The 20,514-nt window shown below is 39.5% G+C and overlaps 1 protein-coding gene across 1 annotated transcript; it reads right to left on the bottom strand.

Moving 5' to 3' along the window:
* Positions 1-802: 802 nt before the first annotated feature.
* Positions 803-13,755, bottom strand: RAX (retina and anterior neural fold homeobox). The gene is made up of 3 exons (XM_039358097.1): positions 11,801-13,755; positions 9,027-9,265; positions 803-2,864 (listed from the first exon to the last, which is right to left on the bottom strand). The coding sequence occupies exons 1-3, from the start codon at positions 12,126-12,128 to the stop codon at positions 2,412-2,414; spliced, it is 1,020 nt and encodes a 339-aa protein (XP_039214031.1). The 5' UTR covers positions 12,129-13,755; the 3' UTR covers positions 803-2,411.
* Positions 13,756-20,514: the final 6,759 nt, after the last annotated feature.

Here is a 20,514-nt window from a genome sequence, read left to right as displayed (position 1 = left end):
CAAATAGCTTGCCTTTTGCTGAGGTGTGTAGACCCCTCTTTCAAGACTACTATCCTAGAGTAGTAGAATAAGAAATACTTGCTCATGAATTAAGATCTGGATGGCACGATTATTTATGAGATGACAAGGTCAAAGTAATGTTAATTTTAACAACTGCTTTGTTAGATGTGCCATTCTAAGAGTTTGGAATAAATATAAAACAAAGCTTTCTGTAAAGATGCCTCTTTAGGTGTGTCCCCCCCCCCCAGAAAGCTTTTTCAGAAAAGAAATGGTGATGAAGCCAGACTGCTGGACTTAGGATCAAATAATATCTTTTAATTTTGGTGATCCTATCCTCAGGTCTTAGGAAGAGCTAGAATCAGAAGGACATGTCTGCCATTGGTTTACATCAGTGGCTCTCAACCTGTGAGTCGGGACCCCATTTGGGGTCAAACGACCATTTCACGGGGGTCGCCAAACAACACAGTCCACCATTTTTCCCCCCTTTTCCTTAGCTGTGCTACTCCCTTTTATACTATTAGCTTTTGAAAGCCAATAGAATAGACTCTCTTGAATAGAGTCTAATTCTATTGGCTTTCAAAAGCCAATAGGAATTGTCCAGGCTGTCTCTGCCCTGCTGAGCCCGCCAAAAGTCCCATTCTGCAAACGGTGCTGCACCAGTTGAGTAGTCCTCGACTTACGACCGGTTGAGTAGTCCTTGACTTATGACCGGTTGGAGGGGGTCACAGCATTAAAAAGGTTGAGAACCACTGGTTTACATATTTACAACTGAAAGATTTAAATTAGACAAAGAGTTATGGTTTGACTTTGTTAAAAATGAATTGGAAATCCTACTGTGTGGTAGTGGTGGACATATTATTGCTATGGTCTATAAAATGTTATAGAATTTGAATTTGGAAAATGAATATATAAAGCATTGTATGGTTCAGTGGGCAAGGAACTTAGGATATAATGTAATGCTTGAACAATGGGAGAACATGTGGACGAAAGGTTTAAAATTTACACTAAATTACAATTTAAAAGAAAATTTTTATAACATGATGTATTGCTGGTATTTAACACTACACAAGTTGTCAAGAATATGTAAAGTATTTCAAATGAATTTTGAAATGCATACGTAAAGAAGGGACTTTTTATCATCTATGGTGGACATGGGATAAAGCAAAGGAATATTGAAGTAGGATTCATATCCTAATATAGAAGATTCTTAAAGTGAATATAAAGATAAAAACAGAAACTTTTCTTTGGGGTTTAATGAAAAAGGACTTGGAAATTTTTTTTTGAACTTTCAAGTTATATACGTTGATGACAGCAAGTTTACTTTATGCACAAAAATGGCAGGATCTGATTCCCACAATGGATGAATGGCTACATTCAGAAATTGCTAAATTGACTGCTTTGATTAAAGAAAAAAAAACACAATTACTTTTGTTTCTACTTGGAAATTGCTTCTGGACTTTGTGCTTGAAGTGGGAAAAAAATGAAACTTTGATTTTGGGTTTTACCGATTAGATAGATTTGTTATTATAGAAACAACTAGTTTATACTTTTATGTAAAACTAAAAAGTTGAAGTCTGATGTTACTATCTTATTCTTTTGCACCAAAGGGAGTCGTTAGTCAACGCCTTTTCTTTCTGTTCTACATTTTTCCCTTCCCTTTTTCCTCCCCTATTTTTCCTATTATTTGCTTTTGTATTTTTGTCTTTTATATTATAAACTAATAAAATGATTATGCAGAGAAAAAATATAGTAGTAGTTATCTTACTCACATTTTCATCAACTTTGCATCCCATATCACTTTGAATTTTTTACTATTTAGTTGGCTAACATCTACTGAAGAAATTATAAAACTGTAAAATGCAGTACAACATATTCAGTTATGATTTCAGACACAAGTCAACCTCTTCAAGGTATAATGCAAAAATATTTGTGCTTTAATGTTTACAAAATTCACCTATGAAAGTTACAATTGTCTTTGTTTTATCCAGCCAAGATATCAAAAGATGAGATCATTTTAAAAAAAATCCTACAATCCCATCCAAAGGAAACCTAGAATTAATTCTAAGTCCTGTTCTGGAAACAGGACAGAGAACCCAAAAGATTATAAAATCAAAATGGGAGGAAACAACTGATGGCTTGTCAGAATAACAGAGTTGAAAGGGACCTTGGAGACCTAGTCTAGACCCCTGCTCAAGCAGGAACTCATACTTCATTTCAGACAAATGGCTGTCCAATCTCTCCTTAAAAACCTCCAGTGATGGAGCATCCACAACTTCGGAAGACACATCGTTCCACTGACTAATCATTGAGTATTCACTTTACTTCTACGCTGAAATTCACTCTTGAGAACAATGGTCCTCTTTATCTGTCCAATAGAAGATGTACAAACTGAGACCTCTTCCGAAAATAGTTCAGATTGTCTGCCACGGTTTGCCAAAGGCCTGGATGTGCTCCTTCGCTTTCATCCTTAATGATGCAATGCTGGTATTCCGGGGATCCACTTCTTCCAATGGAAATTTATCCACAAAGTTTGTCCCACATTGATAAGGTGGTGGTGGCCCCATGACTCCCAGGGGCTGCAAAGTGTGTCCCATGGGGGGAGAGTTTAGGAAAGGAGGAGGGGTGTAGCTGCTAGGGAGGCTTTGTGGGGAGGACACAAATCCAGGCAAAGTTTGGAGGGGGCTACTGTTCGACATGGGTGGGCTAAGCCATGATTCCAAGGGCAGGTTGCTCCCAATAGTCCCAATGGCAGAAGGTTGAGGAGAGCGGTTAAAGGAGAGGATAGGCGAATCCTGCAGCTTCATGGAGGTCATTTCCAGCTTCTCCTGACGCCTCCATTTCGCTCTCCGATTCTGAAACCAAACCTAGAGAAGCAGAATTCAGAATTAACCACACGCCAGAGAAGGATGGCTTTCATGTCATAAAATAGTACTACGTCCTGTTATTAAATTATTGTTACTATGATGGTGTGTATATTAGAGCTGGGCCTCGGACTGGTAGTGGCCTATGGCCTTTAGGAACCCGTCCACACAACTGGAGGTGAGCAGTGGGTGAGTGAGCGAAACTTCATCTGTATTTACAAATACTCAACTTCCCCCCGAGGTTCGAACTACTCCCACCCTGCCGGCCTTTAAGAAAGCTGTTAAAACTCTCCTGTTCCGGCAGGCCTGGGGCTGATGTCCCCGGGGTGGGGCCGGGATATGATTGGACACGCTGTATGATTGTATTATTTTATTGTTTTATTGTTAGATTATTGTTTTAATTTTGTACGCCGCCCTGAGTCCCTTGGGATTGGGCGGCATATAAATAAAATTAAATAAATAAATAAATAAATAAATACTCCCCACCACTGGCATCACCACCTCAGCTCCACCTCAGTTCATCAGACATTAGATTCTCATAGGAGTACGAACCCTACTGTAAACTTTGCATGTGAGGTAATCTAGGTTGTGTGCTCCCTCCAGTCCGTGGAAAAACTGTCTTCCCCGGAACTGGTCCCTGGTGCCAAAAAGGTTGGGGGCCACTGTGTTAGAGGGAGAAGAAAGAGCTTTTTTTAATACTGTGTATAGCCCCAAGAGCTGAGCTCAACTTGAGGAAGACTTCATTTTTAACAGATAAAGTGAGAAGACACACCTCTTATCTACTCCATGATGCCTCCCAAGGGTTTTAGGTCCTATCCATGGATCATCATGAGAAAGACAATAAACATCCAAGTTTCTCCAGCAAAGTTTTGGACTGGAGGAAAGGGAAATTCTGAATGATCTCTTTTCTAATCTAAGTTCTACATACTTAGTAGTGTACTTTACAGAAATGTAGGCTCCTTTCCTATCTTTAAAACCTTCTGGTACTTTTAGGAGTAACCTTGAAGATAGGTGTCATGTTTCACCCAACCCAGAGATTCAAGGAAGAAGTCTTTGGAGCAATATTTTGTTATTTATTTTTCTGATTTATATAGCCCGTAAGTAACTTTGGTAAATGGTTTTGGAGTTGTAAGGTTTATAAAAAAAATCAATAATTATTCTCTCTTTTTAAAAAAATATTACACTGATCACTTTTGAGGGTGAGTTGATTATTTAATGCTGCTTTTTGATTAATTGGAGGAGGCGAGAAAGTAAAAGAGCATCACCCATCATCATTCTTCGTTCCTGACTTCACTAACATGCACAACTATAAGCAATTGAAGATACTGAAACAAACATATTCTTTCTTTTTTATTCCTTATGTCTGACTTCTTTATTTGCTGTCTACCTGGGTGTGAATTCCAGAATGTAATAACTTCAGGACAGAGTCTTTTCCACTTATATTTTGCAAATTGCCATGTCCACTGATGAAGATCAGCCATGTGTGATTTTGAGATGTTGTGCATAGCCACAGAGAATATTACGCATGAACCCAAACTGGGGTGAACAAACTTTAAAAGGCTTAAAATCCATGCTTAGGCTTAGACTGATGTGCTAAGGATTGTGTGCCTATAAAAAGATCAGGCTTAGGAAGAAAAAGCTTTACATTTATTTCAATCAATCAGACTGATATTTTATTTAAATTTTGATTAAATTTTAAGTTTATTATTTTTAATATTTTATTATTACATTTTGATTAATAGGAGTCTTCCCCCACCTCACATTATATATTTAACAATTGTTCTCTGCTGTCACATTAAAATAAAAATGACATATTGGCAGCAGCTTTGGCTAGTTGTGCCTCATAGACAACATTGTCTCCTTCTCTGAGGGAGATGGGTGGTTAGAAATATGAAATATAAATAAATAAAATAAAATAAATATTGTGAATGTTTTTCCCTTTTGAAGAACCATCCTAAATGATGTTCCAAATACATAAGTTTTATGATTGAAACCTGGGACTCCCTCATTAAATATTTTAATTAATTAGGAGACGGAGATTTGATGGGAAATTGCCCTATGTTACATTTGTCATAAAATAGGAACTGCAACATATTGGTGCAACATAGGTACACATATGTATATAGCTAGAAAAAACAATTAATATTCATAAACTTCTGGGGCTCCAAAAAGCCCTTAAAATTTGGCTTTGGTCTCACAGCTGGGATTAATATTGGGGGGGGGACTGTTTTAATGGTTGTTTTAAATCCACATTGTCTTGTTTTCTTTATGTTTTTAATTGTTATGTTTAGTAGGTTACTGAGAGTCCACTGGAGTGGGTGGCTATAAATAATAGCGGGATTTGCTTTGAATACAGACAGATAAAGACTTGACTTATAATACGCCAGATATAATGGGGTTGAAAAGAAGTGTGGATAATTGATGTCAGAGGACCGTAGAAGACAAAGAATTAGAGATCGCCAAATATCAAGATCTGAAAACTGAAAATTGGAATTTAAAGATTATAGTATACTCAGCTGTGGTGGTCCCACTGGATATTGGCACACTGGTGCCATACCAAAAAATCTTGGACAGTACTTTGAAAATCTGTACATTGACAACATGTCTATCAGTTAATTACAAAAGTCCACATGGCTTGGATCTGCACATATACAATACTGATACATTATGACATCCTAGGTTTATAGGAAGCACTTGATGTGTATGAAGGCCAACACAAACAAAAGAACTGGCAGCTATGATTTCACATTGTTGTGAACAGATAATAAATAATGTGTTAGCGTAAATGTACAAAGTACAAAGACTAGAAAGTCTTTAAATCTTTGCTTTAAATAACTGGAATTCTAGGTATACTTAATTTGAAGAACTTTGCTTAATTACTGCGTTCCACAAAAGTCTATTGCACAGAGGTAATGTTCCAGAAAAACTATTTTGTAGGACTAAAAAGAGAGCAAATGATTTACTTATTAAGAAGTGAATCCATGCTATACAAGCTCTTTAATATTATAGCCAAAAACTAAAGTGCCCAATGGAAGAGCAAGTAAGCTTGAGGAGCACTCACTATCCAATTATTAAATAGCCTGCGTGAAAATCTCAACTGAAAATTGTTCACAAGACTTCCTACAACTTTTGATCAGGAAACTCATGACTCTATAAAAGACAAATAATCATGCTCCCATTTAATTTTCACCGTATCCATTACCACAACAAATAAGGATGTCCACCCTAAATTAGATGTTGGTTGAAGCATTTTAAGCCTACTTTGGGTTCTAAACAATTTTAATTGAATGCATGTTTGAATTTGTTGACAGTGGCCATTCCTCTCTCCCACAACAATTGCTCTTATTATACCTCTTAGTTTATAAACCCATTTTTGTTTTCATTAAATTGGTAAAATGATTTGTGTTTTTCCTTTGGTCTTCACTATTTAAACTTATCCTGGATTTCTCATTCTCCTTCTATACTTTTTAAATGAGCTTTAAATGTTTTTTCCTTTTGTCTTCACTATTTAAACTGATTCTGGATTGAATGAGCTCTTCAAAGTCTTCTGTATGTCCAGCTCATAAGATGGCATGACCTGCATATCTCAGATTGTGTTTTGATCTCCAATTTTGATTCCAACTGTTATTATTTCCAATCCTGCCTTTCTCATAATATGTTTAGATATGTAGCAAAAATGATTTTGAAGAAATGGCAAAAGGGAAGCAAGATTTATCTGACAAGACAGAAAGAGCTGACACTGAAAGTGGATCTAGAAATGACTGGTTCCAAGAATGATATGGAAAAGATGTTTAAATAGACATACCAGAAATTGATTGTTTTTTTAAAATAATAAAATAGAAATAACAAGTAACAAACTAAGAGAATAACCTGAATAACTCTTTTATATTGGATTTACAAAAGAGGTTTGTTAAAGTTTGGATGAATCTTGAGAGAAGAAGTAAAAAAGAAATGAAAAGAAACCAAGTTCTATGATGTTATTTGAATGGACTACAGATTACAGTTGTAAGAAGTAAAAGGAAGAAATATAAAGTTGGTTTATTTGATCAAGGCTAAAATAAATATGCTATTATTTCTGGCAATTCTTAATGGACCTTTGCTAACACCAGGCTGAAATAGTGATGCTTTATGAATTTGTTTAAAGATAAGAAGTGGGACAGTGGGAGTGGGATCAAAAGATCATTAGCTATAAATTAAGAGGTGGTGAAAAGTTGCTAACGTTGTTTATATTTCTTGTAATGAAAGTTGGAAGTCACTTTTTTATATAATTCTTTCCTTTTTTTTACTATATTTTTACTTTTTTCTTTCCATTGTCTAGTTTTCCCTTTCCTTTGCATTTTTCACTCTTTCTTCTCTTTTTTCTTTCTTTTAGCTATATTTTTACTATTGCAATTATAATTTTTAATATTTTTTTTAAAAAAGACAAATTGTCCGAGTTTTGCTGTTCTCTATAATGCAAATATAGACCTCATTCTTACATGTTCTTGCCCTCCCAATAACATTAAAAGGAGCATCTGGCTAGTAAATGCTCAACTCCATTCAGTTACTCTAGCATTACCCCAAATTAAGGGATTACAAATCATATTACATTAGTAAAAAGTTATATTACATTAGTAACCTGATATAACGTCTCTCTTTATGTTCATTAGGCATTTCTTTTTTCTAAGAAGGCATCTTTATAGTGTATCGTGCGAAACTAATTTCTAATCTCTAGGTCAGGCAGTCTTATTCCATATTTATTGACACAGAGCTGTTAGCATTATAAATGCTTACTATAGTGCAGCTTTAACAACTGGAAAGTTCTCTGTACTTGATTCTTTCTGTCTGACAGCCTATGGGGCTGTCCTACATAAATAAAAGTGCCAATTTTAATGGAAGGAAGGGACAGTTGTCCCAATTTGCTGCAGTTACAGGCTAAGCATAATAATTAAGTCCCTTAGCTTGACTTAATGGTTCAACCTATGACTTATTTGTGATTTGATCAAGCAGTTAAAAGGACTCATGCCAAGGGCACAAATGCATTTTCTTTAAAATGGAAACGGTAATAGTTTGATCTTAGTTAATTACACTGCAATTAATTTTTTGAGACATGAAAGAAAATGTGTACCATATAACATAAGTGATTAAAATACACGCTTGCTTTCTTTTAATTAATTTCAGCTTCAAAATTCCCATAATTAGTTAAATAACTACCTTCAAGTGTACCCCAAACAGACTTTAAAGTGGTTGTTTGGAAGAAAGGGGCATTCTGATTTTGAAATTTGCAAGGAAAAATAACAGCTAAAGGAATGAAGCGCTAAAAAGAAAGGTGGGGTATCAACTAATCATGTTGTCTTCTACAGTATAGTATTCTCAATTAAAAAATAATTCATTAAACTTCTATCTATCTTCCATTTTTGGACCTCTCCTGCCATCCCTGGATTTATAGGATCCAATGAATAAACAAAGACTTCAGTTTACAAATTCACTTGGATCAAATTTTAATATAAACAAGCTTCATTTATATTGCTCAAACTAACACTGAATCAGAATATAAAGTGGCTTTGATAGTTCTCCAAATTTTGTGATGAATCTCTAGAATCAAAAACCATGAAAGTAATTTTATATCATCAGGCAAATCTTCCTGAAATTTGCTTGCAGAAATGTAGAAATTTGGGAAAGTGCACGCCAAATACATACAGTACAATTATTCACAAACATATCCAAAACAATATGGAACAACCTTGTAATAAGGTGAATGTTACAGAAAGCAAAACAAGAGATTAATTCATTTTTACATTTACATTTTGCGATTTCAGGGGATTTTGCAAATGGCACAATCTACCTTTCTATGGACTCTTATTGCCATGAGTGGAAGGACCACGATTTACAGGTGCTGAAACCAAACACCAACAATTACACTCTGAAAAGTTAGAACACACACACACTCACACAGCCAGATTAGAGAAAATCCCTTTACAAACCATTTAACATGGGTGCAAATCTAAAATTATCTCCAGAGGGGCAAAAATACAAAAAGGAAGAGAGGGCCTTTAAATTGGATTAGTAAAACAAGGCTGCTATTATATTGCAATGCTCTAATGAAGGAAGAAAAAAGAGGTTAGCTAGTCGAAATTCCATGATACAGCTAGATGGGAAAAGGGAAGGGAAGAACATGTCTTTTACCTGAACTCTGACTTCAGGTAGATTGACTTTCATGGCCAGCTCTTCTCGACTGTAAACGTCAGGATAGTGGGACTTTTCAAAGGCTCGCTCCAGCTCATGAAGTTGATAAGTGGTGAAGGTGGTACGGTTCCTTCTGTGCTTCTTCTTGGGCTGCTCTTCATCTAACAGTTTGCCATCACTGTTACAAACAGACAGCTCTGGGCTCAAGCAGTTGTCCGAATGTTTGGTACAGTAGGTTTCTGGGAAGTGAGAAATAAGGAAAGCCTCATCTACCTGTAAGTGGATTTGCATCAGAACGTTCAGTTGAGGCTAGTTAATCAGTTGAGGGAGCCGTCTGGAAAAAAATAAAATAAAATGGGAGGAAACGATATCGACATGGGTATCATGCAAATACTCTTGATGTCGATATCGTTTCCTCCCATTTTATTTTATTTTTTTCCAGAAGGTTCCCTCAGCTGATTATTTGTTTCACTTGGAATAGCCTTCATGAAGGGTTCATGAGACATGGGATCTCTAGCTATTGGTGTACACTCCAATTATAGATTTTCTAACAGGAAATTGTGTATTTTTCTATTAATTGCTGAATGTACAGTGCTTCTGATTTGAATTCAGGAAATTGCTTGAAGCTATGCAGGAGTTCAAACACAGTGTCAGCAATTCCTTAAACCTGCCATGCTTTTTTCCCCAGGAACTGCCTCATTCTGGAACTGGATGCTGCTACTTTAATGGATTGCCAACAGGTGCTTTTTCTACACAGCTGCATACTCCCCACTCTTTTTGGAGTTCAGTTTGAATCACTTACACAGCCCTGTCAACCATTATCTCAATAACATTACGGTACTGATAGAACCTGTTGTGTTATTAGGCAAATATTAGGTGCTTTACTTTTGCTTCCTCTTTTACCAATTTATTTTTAAAATCTGTTGTCCCAATGGTGCTTTTTCCAACAGACTTTCTCTCTCTCTCTTTTGTTTTAAAACATTTCACATCTCATCCAAGAAGCTTCTTCAGTTCTGACTGATGGAGAATGGAAGGAATTATAATGGAAAGAGTTATATGTATATATTCTTCCATTTACCCGTCAGTCAGTTAGAACTGAAGAAACTTCTTGGATGAGAAGCAAAACATTTTCAAACAAAAAACCTAAGAAAGTCCAACTGCCTTTTGGAAAAAGCACTTTGAACAACCATGACCTGGATGATTGAGAATCTCTATAGACAAAGTCCTTGTAAAAACTGACTGCTCTGATTCAATAATATACTATTACTAGCTGCCCCACTTGTCATCTGTAGCCCAATCTTGCTCAGGTCTACCCAGAAGTAAGTTATTTTGATGTAATGGGGGTTGTGGCCACTAGTCTTGCTTGTATATTTTACGAAAGCCCTAGCAAAGAAACATTGAATCCACAATCAACTCTGCACCGTAAACTGTTTCTTTTCTTTTCCCCACATTGAAAAATTGTCATCACTATCTATCATCATGATCCATTTTCTCTGAACTTGCTACTAGCGTCTTCCTGGGTTAGTCCAAGTTCTGGTTCTCACAGCAGTCCATGAGATATTCCTAAGGATGGCATGGTTTGCATGACAAAATTGAGAAAAGACCTTGGCCTTGCCCAGCAGGAGTATGTGAACTAGGAATTAATTGTAACCCTAAAGCTGACTTCCTCATAAGCATGTTCCTCTAAAGTCAAGGTATCCTAAGTTGCTTTGGTTATGACTGATATGCCCATCTCATCCATTTCCAAGGATCTGAGAACCACAGATTTAGGGAGCCCTGATGGACATCTTAGAGATTAATCCAATTACTTCCAAGCGGGTATTCTAAGGGCATGCAGAATGCGCTTATTTAATATATATCGCTCTCTCAAATCCCTCCCTAAACGTCTAAGAAGACGTTTCTTCTTAGAGGGGACAAAAATTACTTTGTTTTTAACCCAATGGTTGGTTAAAAAAGATGGTGATTAAAACTGCAAGTTCTTTTGGGATGCGTGATCCATCAGTCACACACTGAGCATGGGCTCCATGCTCTCTGACAGATCATTTTGGATGAAATTACATATGGATGGCAACCACCACCGGAGAGAAGAAGCAAAGAACCAGGCAAGTTTCAAAAAAACATGCAGGCTATTTTGAAAAATGGAACGATGCCTTTAGCAAGAAAACTACTTTCCAAACGATCGCTTATTTCCAGCAGAACAGGGATCAATCTTTAACAGTGCCTTTCCCAAAGTGGCTTCCTTCAAATGCTTTGGGACTTTTAATTCTCCTGGTTCCCTGGCTGGGAACTTTAGCAGTTAAAGCTCCAATGTGGCTGGACTATGCAGGTGTTGGAAAGCATCTCTAAATGTGTTTTCTGGGGTAATTAAAAACACCTTTATTATAAATGTCCCCCAAAAGCCCTTTGGGTTAGGAATCTTTTTGTCCCTTAAAGCATGAGGAGTGGAATTTCCTCTCAGTCCAAAGGGACTGCCATATTCCAGATTTTACCAAATTGTTACCGCTAAGCTTAAATCACTGAAATAAACTTTATATTAATAAAACTTTACTTGTTAATATGCATCCCGCCTATATTATTTTTGCAAATAAGTTGACACAAATAGGGACTGACCCTGAAACAATCGTTTTAATAACAGAAGGGAATTTAAAAAGCTCTTGAATATGACTTCCACCGATGCCACATTAGACCTCCACAAATTCGGGGAAATAGGGATGTTCAGATCCAAAAGCCTTTGTGGGTGCCAGAAAACGCACTGATTCTCCCCCCCCCCTCACCTCCGAAGCGCCCCGCCCTGGGGCTCGCCTGCTCCTGCCTCAGCGCCTCCTGGGCGGGCATTTGGGAGAAGCCTTCCCCGCCGGCGCCCATCTTCTCGGACGCCTCTTTCCCCGGCTTGGCCCCGCCGCTGCCCTCCTGGCCTTGGCAGCTGCCCAGACGGGGGTCCTCTTTGGTAAATCCCAGGATGGCCTCGATGCTGTGGAGCCGAGAGGAGGGACCCCCCGACCCGGGGCTCCTGAGCAGGGGCCCAGCCAGCGAGAAGCCGCCGCCGCCGCCACCCCCGGCGTCGCCCATGCTCAGGAGCGCGTCCTGCGGCGGCAGGTGCATGAAGAGCGCCGGCTGCGGACCGGTTGCCCTCCAGCCTCTTCCCGGCTCCGGGCGCAACCCAGCCGCCGCCCCGCCGGTCGCCGATCTCCGCGCCAGGGAAAGGCCCGCGGGGGGGGGCGGGAAGCGGCGGGGGCGGAGAGAAGTTCTTCAGACCCGGGGCCGGAGTCGCGGATCAGCCTCGGCCCCGACGGACGCGGCTCCGCTTGAGGTCCGAAGCGAGCGCAGCCGGCGGTGCGCGGCTTCAGCCCAGCCGCCTGCAGAGGCGCGAATGTGCCCGAAGAGCAGAAGATCAGCGGGGCAGCCGGGCCACCAGCTTCAGCCGGCGGGGCAAGCTCTCACCCAAGCGGGCGGCATCCCGAGATTCTGCCGCCCCCCTCCCGTTCTCCGGGATGACTGAGCTCGGAGGCTTTTTGCCCCCGGGGAGGGCTGGCAGGAGCGCCCGGAGTGGAGGGCAGGCCCCGCCCGCCCCCCGAAGCTCCTCCCCCTCGTTCTAAGGGAAATTGACCCGCTGAAATTGACCAACCGAGCAAAGGAGGAAAACGGTCGCCGGGAAAGCGGGAGGCGATCGGAGGGGTTCAAGGGTCGAGGGGACCCTTGAAGAACGAACCCCCCCTCCCCCTCTTCTTCGGATAGGCAATTAGCTGTCTTCCAATTGCGATCGATCCGGGATGGGGAGCGGGGGTGGACATAAATGTTGATTTAGAGCAAGAGAAAGATCCTGGCCAGAGTTAGCTAAATAAAATAAAAAAAACCAGAAAAGAGAGCAAGTGGTTTTTTTTTTTTTTTAATGATTTGGGGATCCTGCAAGAAACGAACTCCTCTCACTTTTTGCAAAAAAAAAAAAAAAATGCATTAAAGGTAAACCATGATTTGATTGGACATTTAGGGAACGGAGATTTTTTTTTAAAAAAACTTCTTGTTTGAAAAGAAGAGAAACTAGCTACGGGCAGTTTTGGACGATTTATTTTGTTGTTTCCGATCGCGGGATAAAGCAGAAGTGAACTGCAAGAGCGGCCTGGAAATGAGTCGAGCGATATGGAGAAGTTTCCAAAAAAGTTACTCTTAAAATCCGCTCACCGACTGAAGGGGCTGAATCTCGTCCCTTAGTTTCCTAGTTATTTAAATCAAATGATAAAAATCAAACCAATTATAATAATGCCGAAGGGACTAATTAAACGGTGACCTTTCAAGCATATTTTATTCTTCTCTTCCACTTCGCCCCCCCATTATAAATGATTTCTAATTTCTCTGCCTCTCTCACACGGAGAAACCCACCGGCGCATCCTGTGAAGTTTAACTTACTTTACCGCCTGCATAGTAGTAGAGCAAAAACGCGCGATTTTAAAGCTGATTTAAACCCGATCACCGACAGGGCGTCCTTGGGTGAGGACAACCGTTTTATCCTGCAACGGGGACCCGTTTTCAATGCGGAATTCCACCCGGGACTGAACCACACAGTTCGATTTAGCTTAAGTCTCCGTTTACAATCCCATCTAAAAGAAAATTTCTTAATCTGTGTTAATCGCTCGCTCGCACGAATTAACCCCTACGCTTTCCCACGCCTGGTTGTAACGATTCTTTTTTTAGAAAAAGGAAAAAAAAAAAGGTTCGGTTCAGTGGGGCGCGATCTTTCCCAAGATCCTACCTACCAAGAAAGTCCTGTCTTCGGAATGAAAACAAAAACAAAACCCCATTTTGCTGGGTTCGGTTCCTGCCCTTATTTTCCCAGCGCGCTTGATTGAGGACGCCCCAAACTCGAGTCCCCGGAAACAGTAATTTTGCCGCGCTCCGAAAAGTTCCGCCGGCGGATTTTTCTGATCGGAAATTGTTGAGAATAGTTATAGTTCGGGGTTCTGATCTTCCTTTCCAGATCCCCAAGGAATCCCAGACGAGCAGGATCCCGGAAGGACAGCGAATCGCAGAAAAGGGAGCCGCTTCCAAATAAACAGCGGGCTTTTGAAGGCCGAGGTGTGGCCCTGACACTCTGCACGTGCTCAGATGACAAGCGTCTGCTAGAGTTATTCCCGGAAGGAAGGAAAAAGGTAAACGATTCTAGCTTTTTCCATCTGTCAGATTTGTTTCCCGTCTAATCTTAGTAAGAGCAGCCTCTGTCTAACTCTAGCAGGTTCCTTTTTGTTCCGATGATTAACCATAATCGTGCTTGCAAGGTTAGAATAATTCGTAATAGAAACGGCAAGATATCGTGAGAAAGCGAGAAACATCATTCTTTTGATGTAAAATCCCTATGGGGACAATAACTTCACAAACATCACGTGGGTAGTTATAAAGAATAGAAATGGTTTGAATAAATATAATTAAATGTGCAGGCTTTCTATGGATTTCGATTCCCCTCACAGCCAGTGCAACTTTAAAAACCAACAGTATTCTCTAATCGTTCTAGGATACAATACTAAATGTACCATCCTGTAACATCCCATAGAAATTCATAATTACATAAAACATACAAATGGAGAAAAAAAAATAAAGGAAGCATTCTTAATAAAAGCAGTGCATTTATATCAGCCCAAGAGATGCTTCCAGAGTCTCACTGCATAAGAAAGATGCAGATATATCAATTGTGAGAAGAGATTGAACCACTGAATCACATGAGGCCATTAGGAGCCCAGCCTAAAAGACACCCTGGGAAAGAATTCAAGGATTCTCTCTTATCAGTCAGCCAGATTGTGCTTTTCTGCAACTTTGGCTGAGCTGGGCAGATGGACCTGGGCAGGCCAAAGTGCCCTCCTCCAAACCTGCAGAAGCCTCTGACTTGGAAAGGGGGGGGGAAGAGAGGAGTATTAATTCTCTACCTAAGTTCACTATCCCATGATGGATGTAAAAAGAGGTAGGTTTGAGTCACACAATTGTGCTCACCATTTTTATTTATTTATTTATTTAATCTAATTTTATTTACTTATTTATTTATTAAATTTATGTGTGGCCTTTTTCACTGTCAAGTGACTCTGAGTGAGCCTACAACCTCATAAAGCAACAATAGAACAGTTAGAAAGTTTAAAACATTAAAAACAAGTCAGTTTTAAAAAACGATCACTGATGATGTTACCTAGTTTGGTAACGAAATGTCTGCAATCAAACAACCAAGCTCTGGGAGCACCAGGGGCCCCATATTTAAAAAAAATTAAAAACTGGATAAAAAAGAGACCAATATATAAACAGATTCTTTTTTTTTTTTATGCCTTCCCTGTGAACACTCCTGATTCTATGTCATCTATTCTGGAATAGTTAGAACGGGTATTGCCTTTCTTGGGAGGGGGGGGGTGAGGTTTCTGTCCTTCAGGGATTGGAAAAATACAATAATCTCCTCACCTTTAGTCTTCTTCCCAGTTGTCCTCTTCACCACTTCTAGCCATTTTCCCATGCTCTCTACATCATTCTTTTTTAAACAGGCATAGTAAGTGAGATAAATCTGGCTAGAAGAAAGTTATTCTTTTTTGTGATTCAGAAATCATTCTTCTATTAACCTAACCTAAACTGAGATTGCTTTACTTCAGTATTAATACCACTTTACAATGCCTTGGTAAGGCCACACTTGGAATACTGCATCCAGTTTTGGTCACCACGATGTAAAAAAGATGTTGAGACTCTAGAAAGAGTACAGAGAAGAGCAACAAAGATGATTAGGGGACTGGAGGCTAAAACATATAAGGAACGGTTGCGGGAATTGGGTATGTCTAGTTTAACGAAGAGAAGGACAAGGGGGGACATGATAGCAGTATTCCAATATCTCAGGGGCTGCCATAAAGAAGAGGGAATTAAGCTATTTTCCAAAGCACCTGAAGGCAGGACAAGAAGCAACGGGTGGAAACTAATCAAGGAGAGAAGCAAACTAGAACTAAGGAGAAACTTCCTGACAGTGAGAACAATTAACCAGTGGAACAACCTGCCTCCAGAAGCTGTGAATGCTCCAACACTGAAAGTTTTTAAGAAGAGACTGGACAGCCATTTGTCTGAAATGGTATAGGGTTTCCTGCCTGGGCAGAGGATTGGACTAGATGACTTCCAAGGTCCCTTCCAACTTTAGTATTATTATTATTAAGAAGAGACAGTCATACTGGAGTAGTACTGTGAAATAGTACTCCTTGGACCAGACCTTTTCAACATTTTCCTTCCAAGGTTCTTATGAAACATCAAGCATAAGGACAGATTGCTTTGAGAAGTCATTTAATTATTTGGTAGATCTCTTTCCATTGAGAATGTAATTAAAGTATTACAGTTTGAAACTCACACTCTTTAGCAGGGAGCTAGACATCAGGAGGGACTTCTTTATCCTATTAGCTATAAGCTGGTGGAACTAGCTGGTCCATAAGATGCAGAGCTTTCCTTCATTGGAAGTCTTCAAGATCAAATGATTATTTTAAAAGAAACTCTTGGTAACTTTAAGATATGTGGAATCTAGGGGTCTAGAGGTGAGTAGATGACACTGATGATCCTTCCAACTCTACACTTCTGATGAAAAAGTCTGAAGCCCAACTTCCAAATTAGTTTCCAAATGGGCATAGCCCTGATATATTACATCAGGTACCTGACATTCAGACAGATTGCCCCATAGGTACTTGACATGTTCTTATGATCAAACACTGATAAGGCATCATAATTCTGTCCATCTAGATCAGGGATCTCCAAACTTGGCAACTTTAATAGCTAGCTGAGGAATTCTGGAAGTTGAAGTCCACAAGTCTTAAAATTGCCAAGTTTGGAGACCCCGATCTAGAGTGATAAAGTGCTGCAGAATTATGTTTCTCTGTATATAATGTACAGCTCCTTTGAATTAAACCCAATTTTTGGCAACTACATTAAACACATTTAATATAACTTTTTTTGGCAAAACACCAACATGATTTGTCATGGCTTTCTCCTAGTCTGGTTCATGGACCTGGCATCCTTGGCAAGTCCCCATCCCACTATTAAGCAGATCTAGATCTGTTTAGATTCCAAGTCCAGACAAATCTCACTCACAAAGATATAAGTTATACATCACTTGTAGATCAGATGGACAGAAAGTGATTCCTAATTTCTTTCAGTCAAGTAATAGAACCTCGATATATGGGGCAGTCTATCTTGATGTCAGGAAAATAGCAAAGAAAGTATTTTGCTTATAGATGCCAGTTTGCTATCAGGAAAAAACGATTAGAGATGGAAATAATTTGATATGCAACTTGCTTTTCTACTCAAAGACGTCCTCAGGGCAACTAACAAAATTGGGGGTTGGGAGTGGGTGGGAATCCAGAATGTAAAAAAAAAAAAACACCAAATAAAGTGAAACTCAGGTAAACAATGAACTGCTGCTGGAGGCAGGCAGGGAGGTCGTTTAACCTGAAAATCCCAGCCTGGCTGATCTTCTCCTAAACCAAGATTGGCAGTGTTTCCCTAAGCTTCTGCCCACATGTGGTTAAAGGACTAATAGGCTTTGTTTCCATCAATTAATTCTTCCCATCATTTGCCCTGCTCTTCCTAGTATTGCTGGGCAAGTCTGTTTTTATTATGGGAGGAAAAAGAGAAAAGAACTGGCTGTTTTGCAAAGGGGAGGGTGGGGTTGAACCAGTAAGTCTTGGGGATGCCTTTTGTGCTGGTTTCAAACAGCAGGTCATCCACATTGTAGAGGCAACTGCGGAGGCTCAAAGCCTCCAGCTGGGGAGCATTGTGCCCCATCCCAGTTGCTGTGTAATTTGGGGTATCCAGTAGTGCCAGTGAATAGCTGGTACGATGTTCCTAATGTGTTGTCTTTTCAACTCTGGTTTTTTTTCTTCCCCCCCTTTTTTTAAAGGCGCTGTGCCAATGCCACCCAGCTCCTGATTTGAAGAACTTGAAAAAACTCCTGATGTCAGACGGTGTCCTTTTTGTTCTTGCCACTGTGTTTTCCCAGGCCTTCTTTTGGCTGCCCCTAAAAAGATTCACCATCTTCTCCATCTTCAGTTCCTGCTCTGTTTTGCTGCTCTGCAAAGTCTTGCTTTCTCCGTTCCCGCTTCCACTTGCTTCATCTTTCTGGTGGGAAGCAGGAATCACTCTTGATTTTCTGATGCATTGTTGGGTTGGTTTAGATTTTTTTTTTAAGAGCAGATGAAGCTGCAACCAACTTTTGTGGTGTGGGATGTTTCTTTGCATTGCTGCAGTAAGTTAAGCAGGTTTCCAAGGTACCTCATTCTTTTCCCCAGGTTTTAGCATCCTTCTCTCCCCCCACCACCCCCAATAGTCAGCACTCTGTGCCTAATGAGGGCATTTGGTCATAATTGGGCAGCTTGGACTACTTAAGCCTGTTTTTATGGTGTTCTTAATATAATCTGCTCTGAACCTTTCCAACTGGGCAGCCATGGAAGTCTAATTATAAATAAAGTAAAATAAAATCCACAGGTGTGTACACATATATCTACACCATCATGTCACTATCATCTGCATCTGTGCAAATGTTTTTGCGTTCTTAGTCCAAAATTTAATCACTGTTTTCCAGTCTCCTTTTTGCAAATTATTTTATCACCTCTGGAAACTTTCGAGGATCACTGCAAAAGCCATGGGTTAGCAACATGCTGGTTTTACCATATATTCTTTTTACATGTTGTCCATATAATGGTATGTGCATGTGCCTATCTGGGTATGGATACATACAAGCACAAACATATTTATAATATAAATGAATGAAAATGTGTCAGATCAAGAAGACCCATGAAATGTTGATGTTCCTACCGTCATTTTGCACAATTTTATTTAAGAATTCTAAAGAATTTGCAGAGATATTGGCCAGTCAAGTAATAAAAATAAGAAGAAAAAAATGACAGAATTGAGATGACAGCAACAGATGGCAAATGCTGTCTCCGCAAAGAAGCTGAAGAAACAGTGGAGCACATAGTTAGCTGCTGACACAAGATCTCACAGACGCTTACAAACAACAGCATGACGAAGTAGCAGTAGTGGTGTCCTGGAATATCTGCAAGCAATACTCTTGCCCACAAGTAAAAATTGATAGCAGTGTCCACTATCTAGACTTATCTGTCTTCATTATCGAAATTTGTTATGCCTGGGGTGCTGTGTGGCAGAAGCTTATCTGTTTGAATTCTAAAGTCCCAGAGCATTTTAGCTTCTTCGTTTTCTGTAACTTTGTCCATTTTGTGGTCTCACCAAATTCTGGGATTCTTTGACTTTGAATTCCATTTAGAAATACGCCAGTAGACAATTCAGTTTCTAAATGGTGTGTCTAATGGCAATCCCATGAAAGTCCATCACAGTAATTCAAATGAGATGATGATGAAGGAAAGGGTGTCTGTTCTCAGTAAATCTAGTTCCAAAAAATGCTGTGGAATCGATACACCCTGGAGCTGGGCAAAGGTCCTCCTGGCTGTGACTTCCACCTGTTCTATCAGGAATTAAATCTGAATTGAATTCAGAAGGATCTCCAGATTGCAAGCTCTTCATGAGAGCCAGATTAGAAAACAGAGACTACCAGAAATATTAGAGGCCTCATTTATTGATAGAGGTTATAATAACAGAATCCTGAAAGTCTGATAGTGTTTCCCCTTCCCTCTCTCTTATACCAAAAAGAGTGAAGGTGAGGCCAACTTAAGTTTCTGTCTCATGCTTTTTTGGTTTCTCAATAAAGCTCATGCTTTAGTATTACTGCATACCTGGAATTAAGGAGAAACTTCCTGATAGTGAGGACAATTAACCAGTGGAACAGCTTGCCTACAGAAATCGTGGGCGCTCCATCACTGGAGATTTTTAAGAAGAGGCTAGACAGTCCCTTGTCTGAGATGGTATAGGTTCTCCTGCTTGAGCAGGAGGCTGGACTAGAAGACCTCCAAGGTCCCTTCCAGCTCTATTCTACATTCCAACTTTCTCAGTGTTAGATCAAAGGGTAGCCTCTTTAGGAGTTAGGCAGACAGCACCTGTTTTGTTCAAGAAAATATAATTGACTATTATTTGGACACCCTGATGGGATAGACTCTAGTCAATATATAGTGAATCCAATATCAAACAGAATCTTGCACATTTCCTAGAGATCTATACAATTGGTTCAGAATAGAGATGACAAGGTATTAAAAAAATAACAATGGACACCAGGTACCATACTTTACACACATCTAAAAATCCACTGGCTTTCCCAACCAGTTTCTAGAAAAAAATGGAAGTATTAGCCTATAACTTGGCGATCTGAAGAACAATGTTCTTCATACTTTTCTTAAATCTTAAAAGAGTCTTGTAATGAGATCTGCTATTTGAAGACATAATAATCTAAAGTAGCAACAAGAGCAAGCATTAAGCAAGTCACTGGTTTTATGGCATTTGTGAATAAATTTGTAAAATTCATCGCTTCCCTCTTCTTTCTTCCCCCTGCTCCTCTCATAAAGATTTCTGAGTTTCGCACAATAAAGCTACA

Source organism: Crotalus tigris, unplaced genomic scaffold (genome assembly GCF_016545835.1).
Source record: "Crotalus tigris isolate CLP2741 ecotype Arizona unplaced genomic scaffold, ASM1654583v1 scf7180000018975.1359446, whole genome shotgun sequence".
Lineage (NCBI taxonomy): Eukaryota > Metazoa > Chordata > Lepidosauria > Squamata > Viperidae > Crotalus > Crotalus tigris.
The sequence above is the reverse complement of the archived record's forward strand: the minus strand, read 5'-3'. Positions and strand labels throughout refer to the sequence as shown.

Excerpts from the sequence above, each read along its gene's own strand:
- RAX (XM_039358097.1), bottom strand. The coding sequence starts at position 12,128 with ATGCACCTGCCGCCGCAGGACGCGCTCCTGAGCATGGGCGACGCCGGG. Across the intron at positions 9,266-11,800 it reads CAGGGCGGGGCGCTTCGGAG|AAACCTACTGTACCAAACAT; the intron begins GTGAGGGGGGGG and ends CTCACTTCCCAG. Across the intron at positions 2,865-9,026 it reads TACCTGAAGTCAGAGTTCAG|GTTTGGTTTCAGAATCGGAG; the intron begins GTAAAAGACATG and ends CTGCTTCTCTAG.